This window comes from Bidens hawaiensis, unplaced genomic scaffold (genome assembly GCF_021521415.1).
Source record: "Bidens hawaiensis isolate Kalapana, Puna unplaced genomic scaffold, B.hawaiensis_p1.1 tig00032028_1, whole genome shotgun sequence".
NCBI lineage: Eukaryota > Viridiplantae > Streptophyta > Magnoliopsida > Asterales > Asteraceae > Bidens > Bidens hawaiensis.
Window position 1 is genome coordinate 33,612 of NW_027495414.1, and position 19,151 is coordinate 52,762.

The 19,151-nt window shown below is 35.1% G+C and overlaps 1 protein-coding gene across 1 annotated transcript; it reads left to right on the forward strand.

Moving 5' to 3' along the window:
• The first annotated feature begins 1,056 nt into the window (after positions 1-1,056).
• Positions 1,057-3,755, forward strand: LOC143582835 (uncharacterized). Its single transcript, XM_077065316.1, has 4 exons — positions 1,057-1,456; positions 1,582-1,662; positions 3,065-3,705; positions 3,743-3,755. The coding sequence occupies exons 1-3, from the start codon at positions 1,081-1,083 to the stop codon at positions 3,463-3,465; spliced, it is 858 nt and encodes a 285-aa protein (XP_076921431.1). The 5' UTR covers positions 1,057-1,080; the 3' UTR covers positions 3,466-3,705; positions 3,743-3,755.
• The last annotated feature ends 15,396 nt before the right edge of the window (positions 3,756-19,151 follow it).

The following is a 19,151-nucleotide window of genomic DNA, read 5'->3' on the forward strand; positions in this document are numbered from 1 at the left end:
ACAACGTCGTGTTACGCAAAGCATAATTAGAGCATAATCGACTTAGGTATGATTGAACATTTTTGGTAGTCGATTTTTAGGCATGAATCAGACCTTCATCTTTGTTTGACTGAATGTACTAATATTAGATAATCGATTTAGTTTTGAAGATTAATCATTTATAAAATATAATAATAATACAAAAAAAATGTTGATATGAGCAGCTATAATCGGAATCATGACTTGAATATTAATGCTTTTGAATTTCTAAATTAACAAAGAGATAGAGATAAAATAATTGTTTTCTAATGAAACTTCCAACCTATTAATTGTTACAATATAAAGAAATTAGGATGTTTACCATGATGCCTCTATATTTAATTAAATGAGAAAACAAAAAGAAAAATTCTAATTGATTTGAATTATTTCTCACACTAATATGACTTCTTAGATAACTTAACCTCTCAACTTTTAGTTATATATACGCACACTATCTGATCTCTCAACTTTTAGTTACAAAGTTTGGTTAATTAGACTTACGTTATTAAAGTTTTATTTCTATTTTTTGGTCCCTTAATTTTAGTAATGAAACTTTAGGTTTTAAGTTACTTTTTTACATCTTTATCATAACAAATCGAACTAATACCGACAAATGCAAAGTGCATGTTAAGATTGAGCGGTTACATCTTTAATTCACAAGTACACCTAAATGTCATCTAAAATCCGCTCGGTCTTGATATTCCGGTTAGGATTGAGCGGATTTTGAATAACATTAAGATCTTAAGCTAGTTGTGGATTATAAATAGACAAGATCCTAAGCTTGTTAGTGCGGAGAGAGGGGGGGGGGATTGGTTTTAGCCTGTAGTATTGAACTTTGCAGTAAAAAAAAGAATATGCAAAGTGCAGGTAGAAATCTTGTTAAAAAAAGTGTGATGGTTGAAAATGAATATATTATTATTATAGCTTTTGAAGGTAAACGTAAAAATGAATCAAAAAACAATTGAAGCCAGCAAGCTAAGCTGCCTTCCATTCATTCCCCAATTAATTTCTAGGGTTTATAAATAATTCCTCCTCAAGCTGGTGTTATCCAATCCAATAATAATGGGAGGAAGAACAATAATCGGCGACGCCTTACGGCAAGCGTTCATGCAGAAACACGAATACGAAAGTCTTGGTGAGGAAGAGAAAGCTTGGAGTAAACTCCAAGGACCCTTGTCAATCTCTCTCTTGTCCTTGGTTTCACTCTCGATCTTCGTTTCTACTCTTATTAGTTTCAGCATCATGTTCCCCGGGAGGCGGCCCTTGTGCAAGGATCTCAGGATGCAGCCGCTCTCCATTAATTTCACCACTGTTGATGTTCGATCTGGAGGCGGTGCCTTCTATCTTACGGATCTGGAGACTGTCGATTATTATTGGATGGTCGTCTTTCTGCCTTCCGCTCTCCTCTTTCTGCTCTCCTCTCTCTATCTTCTTGCAGGTCACTCACTAATATAATACAATTCATTTCTTTATAGCTTTATTATATACATACATACATACATACATAGAGTAAAGCACTATCTAATTTTAAAGCAATTCAGCATCCTGTGTAACTATATGCAGGGATTACTGTAGCTTATACTGCTTCGACCAGACATCGATGCCTGATGGTGGTTGAGAACAATTATTGTGCTTCTAAGAGAGGTGTCTTTCTCGTTCTCTTCTGACTTGATTTTTGCTTTTATTGAACTTGCTTTCTTTGCCTTTTATCTACTTTGCTTCTTACTGCTGATTTTTGGTTTAACGGTAAGAATGATGGTGTCGTTACTAGCCTGAGCTAACTAGTTGATCGATTCAAGTAAAACAACACAATAATAGAATGTTCTTTTGAAGAGTTTACTTCATACAAATAAACCGCTATGCTCTTTGGAATTTATTGGTAGAGTTTCATGAAACATGGGTGTCGTGGCTCTTCTCCCATATTAACCAGCTCAAATCACCCTTCTGTCTATATGGTTTCACTTAATGTTGTAAAAGTAGGTTTACAAGGCCGAGTACTTGCTACAAGGTATGTCGCCGAGGAGAGTTTCTTTAACTCCGCCTAGTTACTAAGAATCGATCAAAAGGTGGTCAACCTCAGCCATAATCGCACATAGTCGGTGAACTTGTGACGATTTTGACTTAAAAAATAAAACATAATTCGTATTTCTATAATATAAAAGAGCAATATATATCTTTTTTTTATTAATCATTAGTAATTTTTAGAATGATTTATTATTTAAAAATGTATTTCTCATATTTATATTGATATTCATATATTTTGTTATAAATATTAGTAAACTAATGATATTTGACATATATATAATATCCAAAAATTAATTTTCATTATATTTACCATGTCCAAGTGCACCCAACTCCCCAATCGGCCGCCTAGGGTCTGCCTAGCGACTTTTGCAACCTTAGTTTCACTTTGTTTATTGGCCAGGAGGGTATAACTCTCATTTTGTGTCTATTGACACTCGTTTATTCTCGTTGATCCAAATGAAGTAATTTGTAAAGGAATTGTTGAATTCAAGAAAACATACAAGTTCTTAGTGTATTTGTTCATGCTTGAGAAGTAGGAGTGTAGTACCACTTTCGTGGTCAAACATGTCATCTTAAGGATTCTTTCTTTTCCTTTAAATTTGATAATTTTCTAGTAAATTCTTTCGAGCTTCTCAACCAAAAAAACTAATAAATAAATAAGTTGCCGATCTGTTTTTTATTAATCTGATTTTTCTGTCTAGTGCGTGCACATAGTCCGTGTTCATATTCGTAATAACTAATAAGCGATTCAATTGCAGTCATTTAAATATCCGTTTTTTTTCAACCTCTTGTTTGTGGAGAGGTCATAACAATATGCAATCATTTTAGTCTCTAAAACTTAGCTGTATGTAGGTTATTCATTTGAAATTTACACACATTATGTCAATGGTTCGTGATCAGTCATAACTTTCACTAATTAATTCTTCGTATACAACATGAATGTACAAATAGGTTGAATGTCACCCAAAGTCTACTTAAAGCGTCATAAATTTAGATTATAGTCTTGTTAATGTGAATGCAGGCGGAGTTCGTTGTCTATCGATTCTAAACTTAGTGTTTGCCATCATATTTGGTGTTTTGGCACTGTTTCTTGGTTCTACTCTGCTAACACTAGGAAGCAGGTGCTCCATACCCTTATTCTGGTGCTATGAGATTACATCATGGGGTCTAGTCATTCTGTATGGTGGGACTGCCTTCCACCTCAGAAGAAAAGCCAGTTCTGACGAACCGAGCCGGAATCTGGGGTTGGAAATGCTGGAAGCGGAGTTCACACATGGACCAGATGTGGAGAGACGGGTGAATGAGGGGTTTAGGTCTTGGATGGGGTCATCATATTTCTCATCTGATGATGATGATGATGAAGAAGATGATACGCGATATTTATCACGTACGAGTACTAATTCTAGTAGGCAAAGGGTGTGAAACGCTTTTATCTTGCAAATCTCCGCATATACAAGAAAGAAACACTCATGTGAACGTAAGAGAGGTAGAAGGGGATCCATGGAACTCGACACGTGGTTCTTCGTTGTAGGTAAACAGTTAGTGAGTTGACTTGTTGTACAAAACTTATGATTTTGATGATTTCTAATATATAATGTCTTTTCTTTCTTAAGTTGGGTGGTGTTCTCTTTTGCAAAAGTATACAAACGTGTGCATGTGTGTGTGTATATATATATATACACATACACAACATACATAGTGTGTGTGTGTGTGTGTGTGTAATACACTCTCCGTTAGGGTGGTTTGTCATTTTAATTAATTTTAGTATATTGGTCTCATATGTTAGTGTGTTGGTCACACAGGTCCAGTTTGTGGGGTGGGGCTGGCGTTGATATTCGATAAAATATACGACATCTACTCTATGAGATTTTATATTCGACATGAAAATCAAACAAAGCAATTATTATTTTATTTTGTTTTTAAAAGACAAACGAGAGCACTTTCATAATATGCAGCAAATTACAAGCACAGTGGACCTAGCAGCCCACACTAAACGTGCACATCTCGGTTTTTTTTACCCGGAACCGGGTTTTTTGAAACTAGGTATAAAATGGAACTGGTTCTTGTCAAGAATCGGGTAGGAACCGGACCCGATCCGACAGAAGAAAATCAAAACCCAGTGGAACTGGGTAGGGTAGGACCGGTTCCGGGTTATACCCGAAAACCGGGTACATCAGGTATTTTGCTTTTGAATGTTTTTGAACATTGGAAACCAGTTCCAACAGCTATATAATCGTTTTTGGACCGTTGAACTGGCTTTGACTATATTATACATACACATACTATAAATTACTAGGTTATTTTAGGATTAGTTAAACCACTTATCTAACTCTAAAACGCACTTTAAATCGCAAAGTCGCTTAAATCAGCAAGCCATGGAAAGAAATGATGATGTTATGGTAATCAAAACTACAAGATGCCCATATGTTTTGGACGCACTATGAATTGTGTGTTATGAGTCGACTCACGAGAGATGGCGTGGTACAAGTACTGTGGAAGTTTCTAAAAGCGGTGTCGGACTCCACTCTCCAAAAGCATATCAATAAGTGTTTCCCTAAAAAAAAGATCGTTTGGACGCCATCAAAACGGAAGCGGGAGAGTCGTCCGGCTAGAATCATATCAATAAGTATTTCCCTAAAAAAAGATCGTTTGGACGCCATCAAAACGGAAGTGGGAGAGTTGTCCGGCTTAGCAATTCCAGCCCTCGATAACAAAGCTTAATGGGCGTAGCGAGCGCGATGAAGACGAAAAACGGTGTGTGTTATTTTGGTTGTTGTGTTTGATAATGTTGGTAGTTTGTCGTTGTATAATAAAATATTTGTCATTACGCTAATAAGGCTATGTGTAGTGAAGGACTACAAAATGGGGCAACTTGCGTCATGTGACGCCCAATCAGCAAATAGTTGGTTTTTGTTTTTGGAGTGTAATGATGTTATAACCCCTCGGTCACGTCACCTTTTTTATTATTTTCTTTTTATAAATAAATTAAACAAATAAAAACGCTTTTTTTAACTATGAATTTTTATAAACAACCAACACCGAACAAACACCAAGCACACCCACACGTTAACTCCATAACCCGGAAAGCGGCGCAAAAAACCGAAACAGAAAATTACATGAAGTCAAAATTACACCAATTTACCCAATCTATCGATCTATATTTAGACCGATTTTTGAACAAAAAAGAAACTAAGGGCCTTAATATCTCCTATAATTTCTTCAATTTTTACATCCTTACCATCAAACACTTTTTCATTTCTCCCTTCCAAATCCTCCAACAAGCAATGATAACGATCCCATGAAATGCCTCTTTCTCGACGAATCCGATCTTACTTGTCTTATGGAGATCTAACACATCCCGAACCGAGAACCCATATGTGGGAGGGATATTGCACCAATGGCTAATATGATCCCAAACCACCGACGAGACCAAATAACCTGTGGTGACATGATCTGCCGTCTCCATTCCTAACTCGCGAAGAGCACATTCTTTATTTGGAACCATTATATTTCTTCTTTCAAGCGCACATCTTGTTGAGATTATATTCATCTCCGCCCTCTAAACATGAATGTTACACTTCGCTCGCACCCACTTATTCCAATTCATAACATAATTATTACTTGCATCTTGATTTTTTACTATCATCCTCTTAACCAAGCTCACCGAAAACTCGTCATGTGACGCCCAGTCAGCAAATGGTTGGTTTTTGTTTTTGGAGTGTAATGGTGTTATAGCCCCTCATTGTCACGTTAACTTTTTATTATTATTTTCTTTTTATAAATAAATTAAACAAAAAAAAACCATTAAATTAAATAGTTAAATAAAAACACATTAAAATTAAAAAAATACAAAAAAAATATACATAACAAAAAAACAACATAAAACTAATATCAATAATATTCGTGCATTTTTTGAACTTGTCGTTGTTGCAATAATGTGGCCTCTTCGTCTAACCCGACCGCTTTGAGGGATTCGTAGTCTTTACCCATTTGCCGCAATTCCAACATAGCGACAAGCTTTTCGTGTTATTTGTTGGTTTCTTTGATGGTAGCGATACGTTCCGCGATATGGGTTTCGAAATGAACGAACACCTCGTTTAGATGTTCGACTTCTTCATTGGCCTCCACATTGAATCTTGACGACGAACCCTCCCCTTTTTTCGTATTCTTTTTTCTTCCTCTCTCGCGGGGTCAACCAACTCTTGTACTCCGTCGTCTTCATCTAAATTAACCGCGTTATGTTCGTCAACGGGTTAAAGTTACGAGCATCAGAGGGTGTTGTTGGTGTGCTCGGATTTGTTGAATACGATGTCCTCGACTTTTTTGAAGCCCGAGATGATGCGCCGGCTCGTCGAGCGACCAGAATGGTGGGTGCCCTTTCCATTTCGGGCAAACCTTGAGTTTTTCCTAACAACTTAAATGCTTAAACGCTTTCTCGATCTGCCTTCGGTTTGCCCTTAAGTTCGAAAGTCGCTTAATGCTTGAGATTGGATGTCGGCGTCATCTTGCCCGCTACGCCAACAGCGATCACTCAAGCGGTTGTATATCCCGACAAATTTTTGGCATTCAGAATTGACGACCTTCCAGTGGGCTTGAATAGCTTCTTTACCCCTGTATTATTCTGGTTTACCTGTTAGCACGAGCCAAGCTTCAAATACTTTCCTCCAAAATATTCCGACGGCTTGAAAGTTAGCTACAAATTAAAATTATTTTTCACAATTAATATAGATTTTTAATAAACACTATATTAGGTTATACAAATACTTAATATTAAAAAACTTACCCACATCGGGATCTTCCGAGATGGCGATCCATGTAACAACTCGGATTTCAAATTAATATTTTATTAACCGCTACCTGACCCGCTTTTATGTTCGGGCTATTTTATCAATAAAAAATATCGCGTTTATCGAATATTTGTTAGTTTATAATTATTTGTTTATTATATTTATTTAATATGTAAAATAAATTTGAAATATATCCAATTTTAACCCTTAACTAAACTTTTACCCAAATATGTTTCCCTCTTCATATTTCAGGGGGTTAACGTGCAAATTTCATTATTATAATCCTTAAACCCGTTTACCAAGATACAAACCCAAACCCTAGACTCGATTATCATACCCGTATACAAAATTTCGTGACTTGGACCTCAATTCTCGTCATGAATTTGGTAATTGAATCAGATCATGTATTATACATGCTTATTTCGCCCTCACCGATGTCCCAATTAAGTTAAATCGATCAAATTTGATTCGCTTTTCCTAAATTATTAGCCGACACTAATTCCTTCGTGTTATACAAGATAACGAGTGTTATAATCTAATTAAACCCACAGTTATAATCACAAAACCCTCACCGTCATAACCCATCAACCCAATCGAATTATAATCATCGTTTGCTTGGTGTTCATCAGTTTGTTTTGGCCGACCCCTATTCGTCTTAATTAACCTATCTTAAATCATATTTTGAGGTAATTGTTTACTATTTTATGATCGTCTATAATCAATTAACAATAACCCTAACATAACTTTGATAAACAACACCACATTAATTCAATTGTGAATTCTAGGGTTTATGTATAATTGGGTTTTTCTTCAGTTTGTTTATATTTAAGCGTTTTTGAGATATAACCAGGTTAGCCACCATCCCATTTGGCTGGTGCACCCCTTGTTAAATCTCTGTGGACGGCTGGTTGTGGGTTTGAACCCAAGCCACCCCTTTTGATGTATTTTTGGTAATTTTTATTATTTTAATCAATTTTAATGAATAATAACAATAATAAACCATAAATAAATTATATTTTATTAAAAACCGATAGAATACATATGTTTTTTCTCATCTTCATTAAAATCCCTATATATGTGTGTGTGTATAGGGAAAGTATATGCCAGAAACCCTCTCCAGTTGAGAAAACCCTGGAAACTCAAGTATCTGGTTGTGGTGTTGTCACGTGTTCATCTTATATATTTAATAGTTGTTTAACCGAAGGGTATTTAGTCTTTTCACATTCTTCAATCCCTATTGCCGGTTTTTCTTATAATATAATTTCCATCATGTCAAATCATCACATTATTTGTTCAAATCTTCCGAATCTTCTCTCCTTAACTTTAATTTTCCGAATCACAATTTATCCAAATCTTTCGATCTTCTCTCATTCTCTCTTCCCAGGTTTACATTGAATATGTCTTCCAAAGTTAAGCGAGTTTTAGATTTTTCCAGGTTTTCTCCTTCAAAGAAACAACATCAAGTTGTTGAACCTGTTAATTGTGATAGTTAATCTCAAGCGTTGATCTTTCCGTGTCTGCTGATGTTGTTCCAGTTGTTGAACCGGCTAATTGTAGACTTGATCTTTCTTTGTCTGTTGATGTTGTTCCAGTTGTTCAACCTGTTAGTCATACATCTCAGGCGTCCCCTTATTCGGCTGCTTCTCATGTGTCTCATCTCAGCCGTCCCCTTACATCTAAGGTTAAAACTGTTTCTCTTCGGGCACTGAAGACTTAACAATATGAAATGATATTCCTCCTGTTGGTAAAGATTTTGGGTTTTGCGTGTTGTGTGGCGATGACCACCCATATCAAGTTTGATGGGCGAGGAATGCTTGTTGTGGCAATAGGCTTGACTAAGTCTAGTTCGTTATAACCAATGGGGTGATTATAGTCCTGATGTATCACCCTAATTTTTTTACTTTCTTATGTTGTTTCTTTTACTTTAATTTTCTATTTTGGTATTTGTAATTGTAATGTTGAACTCTTTTTTTAGTAATGTAATCTAGATGTTTTGTTGTTTTTATTTTTATTTTTATGTTATTGTATTCCCCTTTATGTTTGTCATACGGGGTTCATTACGGTTGCATCTGTGTGTATGTTGTTGAAAGAAATAGACTTGAAATTGTATGTTAATTGTATATTCATTGTTTGTTAACATATGTTTTTTTACGGAAACGTATGTTTATTGTATGTTAATGTATGTTGTTGTTGAAAGTTAACATATGTTCATTGTATGTTAACATATGTTATAGTAGCATATGTACTTAACCACGTTTGACCATTGGACTTAACAACCATATTTATTTTCTTAATTAAACATTAAGCTATTCTTTCTTCCTTCCTTTTTCTACATAATTAAACAAACGTAAATTAAACATTCAACCTACACTAAGGTTACAACATAATTAAACATTAAACAACTTATTTTCTCCCCCAATTGTAGTAGTCCCATGACTCGTCAGAATCACTAACATAGTAAAAGGGGTCGGGTTCAGAGTCGTAACCATCTGGTTTTGTTTTTATAGGTGGAGGAGAGTGGATTGGTGGTTCGTATTCCACCCAGGGGTCTGTTTCGTACCCTTCTGCCCAATCAGGTACTTGTTGTGTGGGTCGAAGAGTAGGAGCAGGAGGTGGAGGTGGAGATGGAGGGTGGTCATCTTCATGTGGGTTCCCGTGTACTTGTGGGGGTGATTGTTAATCCCACCATTCGGTTCGACTTGGACAATTCCAGTTTCTACTTGCTGGTTAGCCTGGTCAACCACGTTGTTTTCAAGATTTAGTGCAAAACACCTTTTGTTTTCAATAACATCCTCTGGAGGTGTACTTGGGATGGGATACATTTTTGTATATATTTTTTGTTTGTGTTAGAGTAAAATGTATTTACTTGAAATCCGAATTAGATGCTGGTGTGAGTTTGGTAGATGAAACCTATTATTTATTTTGTACAAACACTTTGATTTAAGTCCTCCTTTGTACCCCCGCTGTTTTATTTTAATTTATTTTATTGTTGTTGGAGTATCATTTTTATATTTGCTTGTCCTTTGTTGTCTTTTCATAGTTCACTAGATTGTCATTTCATACTTTCCCCTTATATTATGTTTGCTTCTTCTTTTGTAAACACAATTTTTAAGACTTACCATTAATGTTATCCACCTTCCTTCACCCACACTTCCTTTATTGTGATGGATGTTCTAGCCGGCTACATTGATGATATCGTATTAACTACTCCAAACAGACAAGTTTTTACCATACCTTTTGATCAGTCTACATCAAATACTTTCCTGAACCATTTAATTAGTCCCACCAGTCAAGGTAGTATTCATTAACTCATATTAATGTTGTAAGTCTATTTTTTATAAATCTAATTCATTTGTTTTATAAATGGTTTTTTTTAAGGGTTCCATTTGTTTTAATGCTTTTATAACTAAAAATCTTTTTTTTTCAAGCATTATTTGTCTAATATTTTTAAATGATTTTTTTTTTATCTTTTTAGAGAATGTCTTTAGCAACCAAACATCCTTAGGCCAAACAGATGTGGAATCTCCTGTTTCCATAGAACCAACAATTCTTCAAGAGGAGGATGCTTATTATGTTTATTATTCTCCTAATGGTTCGAAGTTTCGGCGTCCAATTAAAGATTGATAAAAATTTAAAACCTATTGAAGGCACTTTTTTAAATCATGGGAAGATGTTGTTACTATGTATTATAAGTACACTGAAGAATCTGGTTTTTCGGTCCAATCCTACGAGATTACTTCATCTGCACATGAGGCAAACACATTAGAATGGTTCACCCTTGAAGTAGACGCAGTGGTTTATACTGAGTCAACCGTCTCAGTATTAGCATGTTTACCATATTTCATATATTTAACATTTTCTTCCTGCTCTTTGGTAAGAGGAAGACCAATGTAGTTGTGATTATATGGTGGGGGTACTTGACTATATCCTATACCCTTTCCCTCATTTTCCTTCCACCATAACTGATTTTCAATCATGTAATTAACTACTTTACTGGAACCATCAAACTTTCTGAAATCAAGTTCAGCCCTTTAAAATTTTTCAGTTAGATTTAAGATTTCTAACTTAGAGGCTTCCAGTTCAGCAGTTAATTCAACAATTTTCTGTTTAGCATCTAGATGGTGACAACATTTCAGGCTAAATTCATATTTCAGTTTTGAAAAGTCTTTCTTTTAAGCCTAAATCTTATCCAAGTAGACCTTTTCAGTTTTCTTAAGTTTATGATTTCAGATTTTACCGTTTCCATTTCTCTAAGCAAGTTACTGTTATGAGATTTGTAAAGGTCTACTTTATCAATACAAGCTTGGGAGCATAGAGGAGAACTTACCTTAGACGAACTAGGAGAAGTGAATGTCATAAATGCAAATTTGAGTTCCTTGACTTGTTCCTCAGTAGCATTTTCCTCTTCAATCTCTTCCACACGAGCAAAGTTGGCAGTTTGATTGTTTATGTTGAGAGCAGCCATCTGATCAGACCATGAGAACTGTTGAGCAACCATACCCCTTTCACCATCACCTGAACTACCACCAGCTTCTCCTCTAGCATTAATCACGGGAACCAACGTCCTTTCCATGTTTCCTTCCTTGGCTGGATTGGTGCACTCACCAGCAAAATGACATAGCTCGTGATAGTTGTAACACCTCAGAGTATCCTTGTTAAAACCTACTTTTTGGTTATTCGGCATGTTCCAATTATTTCTTTCAGTTCTCTTAGTAAATGTCTTGGCCCTAAACACTACCATGGCAATTTGCCAAGAAATATCCATTTCCTCTACGTCATCGGGATGAATTTGATCGAGTTCGGCAGCCACTACAGGTTGAACCAAATCTCCCGCAAGAAAAGCATTGTAACAGTTCATGAATCCCGCCATTAAAGCGATGTTCTCTTGAGTTTCTTTTGAAATAACGGGAGTCTGACTGGGAGAAACACCAGACGATTGAGGCTGAGCATTAACAGTAGAGGATTGACCAAGCTTAGCAAAGAACATTGGTGCAGGTTGTGGTGAGACATGAGAATATTGACCCTGACCCTGAGTGGATTTAAACATCGAGAAGTTGGGTTGAGGTTGAAATTTCTGTAGTCCCTGAGTGGTTTTGAACATGGAGAAGTTATCTTGGGAGATGAGTGTATTGTTTGAAGCAACATTGTAACCAGCTGCACTGTAGGAGTTTGCATGGTTTATAGCACGTTGTTTGTCATCCATGTCACGTGCTTTGATGATAGCCATAATCTCAGACAGTGTTAACTTGTTGAGGTCTTTAGTCTTCTTAATGACAGAAACATTCATGTCCCAGCTTTGAGGTAATGATTTCACCAACTTATTGTTTGTTTCAGCAGTTGTTAAGTTGATGCTAGTAGATCTCATTTCAGTCACAAGAGCTATGAACCTCTGAAGCTGAGTTTCTAACGACTCTCCCAGAACATTATTAACCATATTGAATTTTTGTCGTAGTAGATCTTGACGACTTTTCTTCATGTCCTCATTTCCTTCATACACCTCAATCAGTGCTTCCCACAGTTCCTTAGCAGATTGCAATTCTCTAAAACCCAGAGCAATCTCAGGTGAGAGTGCCATAGTCAAGGTTGAGAGAGCCTTTTCATCCTCTTCCATTTTAGCAAGATCATACACTACAAAAACGATTGTCTTTTAGGACTGAAAAATCAGTCTATACTACTCTTCAATCAGTTTTTTATGTTTATCGGGGACTAATTTGTCAGTCTCTAGCCAGTGACGGATACCTAGTCCTAGATAGTGGTATCGGTAACTGAAAATCAGTCCCCATTGTATGACACCAACTGGGACTAACAGCCAGTCTCCAATACATAAAAATTCAGTCTTTAATTTGTGACATTCGTGACAAAACGAGGTATACTATATTCACTACGTAGCGAGTAAACGATAAATCGGTTAATTCGTAGCGATTAAACGAGTAACCGACTGATACTGATTATGACCCGTATATATACTGAGGGGTCATATACGAGTTATATATATATATTATAGAGGTTAACATATTGATATTTAGGCCCCAGTACATTTAAAACCATTTAAACGAAAAAGGTTTCGTTTATTGATACGTTATAGGTTTAAACGCAATCGTTAACATCAAAACGAGCATTGTAGCATCCGTTAAGCCGAAAAAGATTTATAAAATACTTATATGACATGTTCTAGGCAATCCGTGAAAATATTTTGGATTTTTACAACGAGTCAGTACGTTTTTCTTATTTTACAAAAATAAGCTGAAAAACACTCGTTTTCGCGCTATTTTTCGCACCCACAAAAATAAGCTGAAAAACACTCGTTTTCGCGCTATTTTTCGCACCCGAACTAGTTTTCTTGCGAAAAACTGAACCCGAACTAAATTTTGGATCGAGATTTATACGTGGCACGAAAACCGAGGCATCAATGGGCCAAATAGAGGCCCAATGGGCCCCCATAGTTCTAGCCACCAAAATGGACCAAACCCCCCTTTTGAAAAGCTTGTTAAACAAGCCTTATATAAAGATATTTTCACAAAATATTCAGACTAGAAACATCCTCAGCTGCGTTCTTCATTTTTTCTGCCCAAAACCCTAAAGGTAACATCTCATTTTCATGGATTTCATGTGTGATTAACCAAGTTTAAACATGAAAAATTAAGTCTTGATTAGTTTTAAACATGTTTAACCATCCAAAAACCATAAAAATCAAATAAAATCATGATTTGACGTTAAACATGTCTATAAAGCAGAATCATATAGATTTTTGACCAAAAACACGGATTAGAACATGAATATAACGTTTTTACGGTTTGAAAGTTCGGTTTGAAACCAAAACCGAAACCCTAGTTAACAAGGCTGATAAATGGATGATTTATGCTTGGTTTGATGTTATATGATATGTAGATATACAGAGTTTGAAACCCAAGGCCCGGAGAATCGTTTAAACCATCAAAAACCATCGAAAACCGACAAGGTATTACCGTTTAACTCGTTTAGGGGCTGTTTGTGCTTCGATTATGACGTGCTTGTTTTTAGGTTATGAAACTTTTCAGGGACATTAGGGGTCATGTAAATGAGGCCCTGTTCAAATTTGGTAATTTTTCTATAAACGGAGAATATTTGGCGAATTTACTACCGTTTATTTGGGAAAAATAGTTAAACTTCATGAAAACTTATGAAATTTGGTTTGGGAACATGAAATGTGATGTTTATATCGAGTCTTAATAGCCGAAAAACGCGCAAAAAGGCATTTTTGCCAAAGAGTTAGATTCTGGAGATTTTTCAGGGGCTATGTAATGATATTGAGATCACTTGGAAAAATTATCGGATTTTTCGGATATAGTTTGGTATAAACGGGCTATTTATTACTCAATTATAGCACATTAAATGACTTTTTATAAATAGATAATTAATCATAAAATTTCTGAAAGTATTTTTATAAAATTTTCCATATTTTAATTTCTTTTTACTTAAATTTTCATAATTTATATATAAGTACATAAATTGTTATGATTAATTAAATATTTAAACTATAATTGTTTTAACGAAACCGACAGTTTTGTGTTTAACGGACTGACTGGTATGTCAAAATGTCAAAAGTGGTCAACTATTGTATTTTTGGATGAAATTGATAAAAACCAACTTTTTACGAGAATTCCGGACAATTCGGGTGGATTGTACGCGTTTTGTATAATCAAACCCGTGTGAAAACGGAAACGAACCCTGCGATCAATCCAGATACCGAAACCTCAAGATGCTTTCATAAATAAAATCATTTTAACAATCAATATGTTTACTTAAGTTTATGTGATCTTATCTAATCCCGAAACGCATAAACGATCAACTTGGCTAGGCTCGGGAAACGGTGAAACTGAGCCAAATCCAGTTTTAAACATTTCATAGTATACAACCTCACAATCTAAGACTATGGTCATGTTTTGGGCCTAACAGCTATACCCAGACTAGTTATACAACCCGATTTAGCTTAAAGACTGTACTAGTGTTAACCGTACTACACCGATTATATGATACGAGTTATAATCGAGGCATAACACTTATTGACGTATATTAACTGCTCGAACTACAATAAGGTGAGTTTCACGACCCCACTTTCTAAACTGTTTTACGAACTTTTGGGGTGGAAAGCATGTTTACATATACTTATATACTTGAAAACGTGTGATGATGTGATTTATCTAAGTACTAACACTTGAAAGTCCCCACAAACACAAGTGATTAACTTCGTGCCAGTGACGTGTGGATAGTACTATCGGGTTGACAAACCTAACTGGAGGCGCCGGTGGGGTATGTCGGATGTACTTGTTTACACAGTTGCACATTGTCATTTATACTTATTATATTCTGCTATGTGGTGTTAGACATAGTACATACTTGGGGCAAAGTGGCTGTTAAATGCCAACGGGAGTACATGGGCAAGGGTGGCCATGCAGTGCGAGCTGTCTCGGTTTCACTTGTGGCTTAGTATAATACATCATACACATACTTATATACATACGTACTGTGAACTTTACGAACTCGTATACTGATTTTGTTCATACTCGTGAAACTTGAAACTCACCAACTAGACGTAGTTGACCCGTTTTAACATGTTTTTCAGGTAAGCCGAAGTTGGAATGATTTGCTTACGTGCTTGGTGTTAGAAGGAAAGTTGAATAGCTATGAATAGATGCAAATATGTACTAATGAATAAGGAACCGAGAACTGGTTATGTGTTTTTCATCTAGTTTGTAAACATAGTACCTACCAATGTAATATGATGTAAATTAGTTGTTGAATTTCTTTATAAACAATGTGGTTGATACCAGTGTTATCTGTTACATTCCCGTATTACGCTTCCGCAACTACCTAGTCGGGGTGTGACATAATTTGTCCATAGACACCACATCATTTCAGTCCTTAAAACATTTCTTTAGTTACTGCAAATCAGTCTCGAATACTAAGGTATTTCAGTTCTTATTGAATAACTTAAGGGACTGAGAAAGTATGTTGTCTCTAATACATTTTGTTAGATTTGTGATTCCATATCAAATCAGTCTCTAATAAAAACACTTTAAAGACTAAGAATTAGTCCTCAACACCACTCAATTTTATTTTCAATATACCTCTTTTGGAACTGAAATTAATCTCAAATGACATGTTATTTTACTCTCTAGTTTATGATTTTACTATTTTGCCAGTGTCTAATACTCTATTTCACTTCCAAGACTTTCATTTAAAAACTAAAAATTAGTTCCCGATAATATGTATAACACCCAAAATTTATACAGATTCACTACATTCGTCAAACTTTTACAAATTCAAAAAATGTATAAAAATTTACATACAAAATGTACAAATTCTATAAATATAAGGAAATTACATCACATATAGAGTAAAAAAATGACTTGACTTGAACCACCACATTTACTCATTTAGACATGTTAACCATTGGCATCAAACCCGTTGCAAGGACCAAAGCTCTTGAGAGAAGTTGCTTCAATAGTTCAATCTCACCTGCAACACCAAATATAATTTATTATTATTATTATTATTATTATTATTATTATTATTTGAAGTTTAAAACCTGATGGTAGCGTTGGTCTTTGCCTTGGCCACATACTGTTAATTTAAAAACTTGTACTATCTTCTTCAAAACCAATAAAAACACATCCTATTTACCCACCTTCAAAACCACAATACAAGTCAAGACCTCATAGTTCAACTCATATACAACGACTGTCCAACATTTATATATGAAATTCAGAATCTAGGGATAAATTAGTGTATCGGTTATATTTTATCTTACCTATGATGAAAAAAAAACCAGCCATATCAATATCGAAAATTCAAAGAATCATAACATACTTTATTGGGATTCTTTTTCCAAATACAAGAATTCCAATTTGTATAAAACCGATAGATACAAACGCCAAAAGATAATGTACAATAAGATTAATTATTTGATTATTCAAATAAACACTAACCACTTTAAATTAACACATTCAAAAGACGCAAACAATTGAAAGTATGTGATCTACGGTTTCTGTTTCATACTCCACAATCACAGTTACCATCACTAATGTAATAACCAATAAAAGAAGTTAAACTTCAGAAGCAAAAGGATTATAAAAATCTTACCGTGTCTCCCCATCAATTCTCGTGTTCAGCTTCCGAATCCATCAACCTCTTTGTCTTTTGAAACCAAAACCTACTGCAGCGCCAGTTAAAACTGTGTCCAGGGCGCAAGCCTAATTGGAGGTGCGAATCTAAGAGATGATTCAAGAGAGAGAAAGGAGACAATTACCTAGTGTTATCTCACCTTCAAGATCGAAGATTGAACTAGTATGATAGGGAGGCCGTAGATATGGTAAATGGGAGGACTTTCAAGAAAAGAACATGGAAGTGGTAATTTTGGGGGGAAACGAAAATTTAAGTGAAATAAGAGGGATTGTAAAATTTTGATTCTACAAGATATAGATTTATTATTTTTAGAACGAAGACAATTTACGGTTTATCTGGGTTGTCGTAGGTTGGCCATAGTTTGAATTCTCAGAGAGTTTCTTTCAAAAAGCATAACCCCTGGTTCTCGAGTCCTCAGAGGAACATTCTCCCCTGATGGCACTTGACACCAGTTACGATGCCACTAAGGTCGAAACCCTCTAACATAACGCAAGCATGATAAAACCCCATTTTGACTCGTATTCGAACTGCCCCCCCCACACACACGAAAAGATAAACATGTATCTATAGTATATTTAGAAATAACTGAAACATCGTATTAAAAAAATGATATATATATGTGTGTGTGTGTGTGTGTTTGCTATAGAACTAATAATTAAGTATTTTTAATTTAATTAAAAAAATATTTTTAATTTTTTTTCTTTCATCCTTCTTATATGTTATTATTGTTCACCAAAAAAAATATAGGAATAAAAAAGTTAAAAAAAATCATTCTAGTACTAAAACTCTTCACTACAAAACTAATAACCATATGAACTTACGAACCAATTATTTGTTCAACTAGTCTATTTCAATTAAGAGATTAGATTTTACATTAAGTTAGGCATACATGATTTTCAACGTCCAATATTATCCTTAAAGTAGTAGAATTTGTGTTAAAGAACCACGAATTCCGTTCATGTTTCTTTAAGGTACAAAAGGTTTTTTGTATATGAAACACTTCGGAGACTGAGTATTAGTCCCTAATACATTTCCTCAGAACTTAAGTATAGACATTGATTAATAGAGACCGAACATCAGTCCCTACTTTTTTAATCTACAAAACGCTTTGAATACTAAATATGATAATCAAAAGAGGTTACTTGTTTAATTTTTTAGAATGATTTTCAGTCTCCATTACTTTTATTTTATATGGTATTATTTACGTTGAATAGAGACTGAAAAATAGTGCTTGATCATTTCATATACAAAAGGCATTTAAGACTGAATATCAGTCCCCTAATTAGATTATTTTGTGAATATTAAGAACTGTTGAGTCTTTAATATGTTTGTTCCATCTTAGAGACTGAAAATTAGTTGCCATACATTTGCGACATTTTTCATTGCATATTTAGGACTGAGATTCGGTTGCTAATAAGTTTCCCTCTAAATCCTTATCTTACTTAAACATATTTGAGACTGGAATTTAGTCTCTAATGAGGTGTCAAGATATTAGCGACTGATCATCAGTCACAAACATTAGTCATGTAATAATTAGTCCCTGATATTATCAGTGACTGATAAATCAGTCCCAGATACTATGTATTTGAGACTGATATATTAGTCTCTAACAGTTTAGTCTCTAATAGTAACTTTTTTTGTAGTGATCATCATCAAACATAGCAATTGGCTTCACAACAATTTCAGTAGAGTTCTCCTTCTGGTATGTAATGACTTGGGGCCCTTAATTGTGCTTCTCCATACTTTGGGATCTTTCATCTTGACATACTTCTCGAATCAAAACTTCCACTCGCTAAAACCCTCATGAGACAGTAGACGAGACACGCGAGTAGTAGTCCCCATTATGGAGTCTAGTTCTTAATGAAGTGATGCATTGGATGACCCATTACTATTCATTAATTGATTCATTTAACTTAATCAGTCCAAAAATAGTATAAGTCCAAAGATCCAATAAAAACAGTACACCAGGCCCAAAAAATTATTGATCAGGCCCAAATATCTCTGACCGAGATCTATAGAAATTGACCGAGAACCACAAGAGTTGACCAAGAACCACTTGATTTGACCGAGAACTAAAGATTCTGACCGAGAACTAGTATTGTTGAACAGAGAACCCTCAAATCTGGCCGAAAACTCTTGAACTGAGCCGAGAACGAT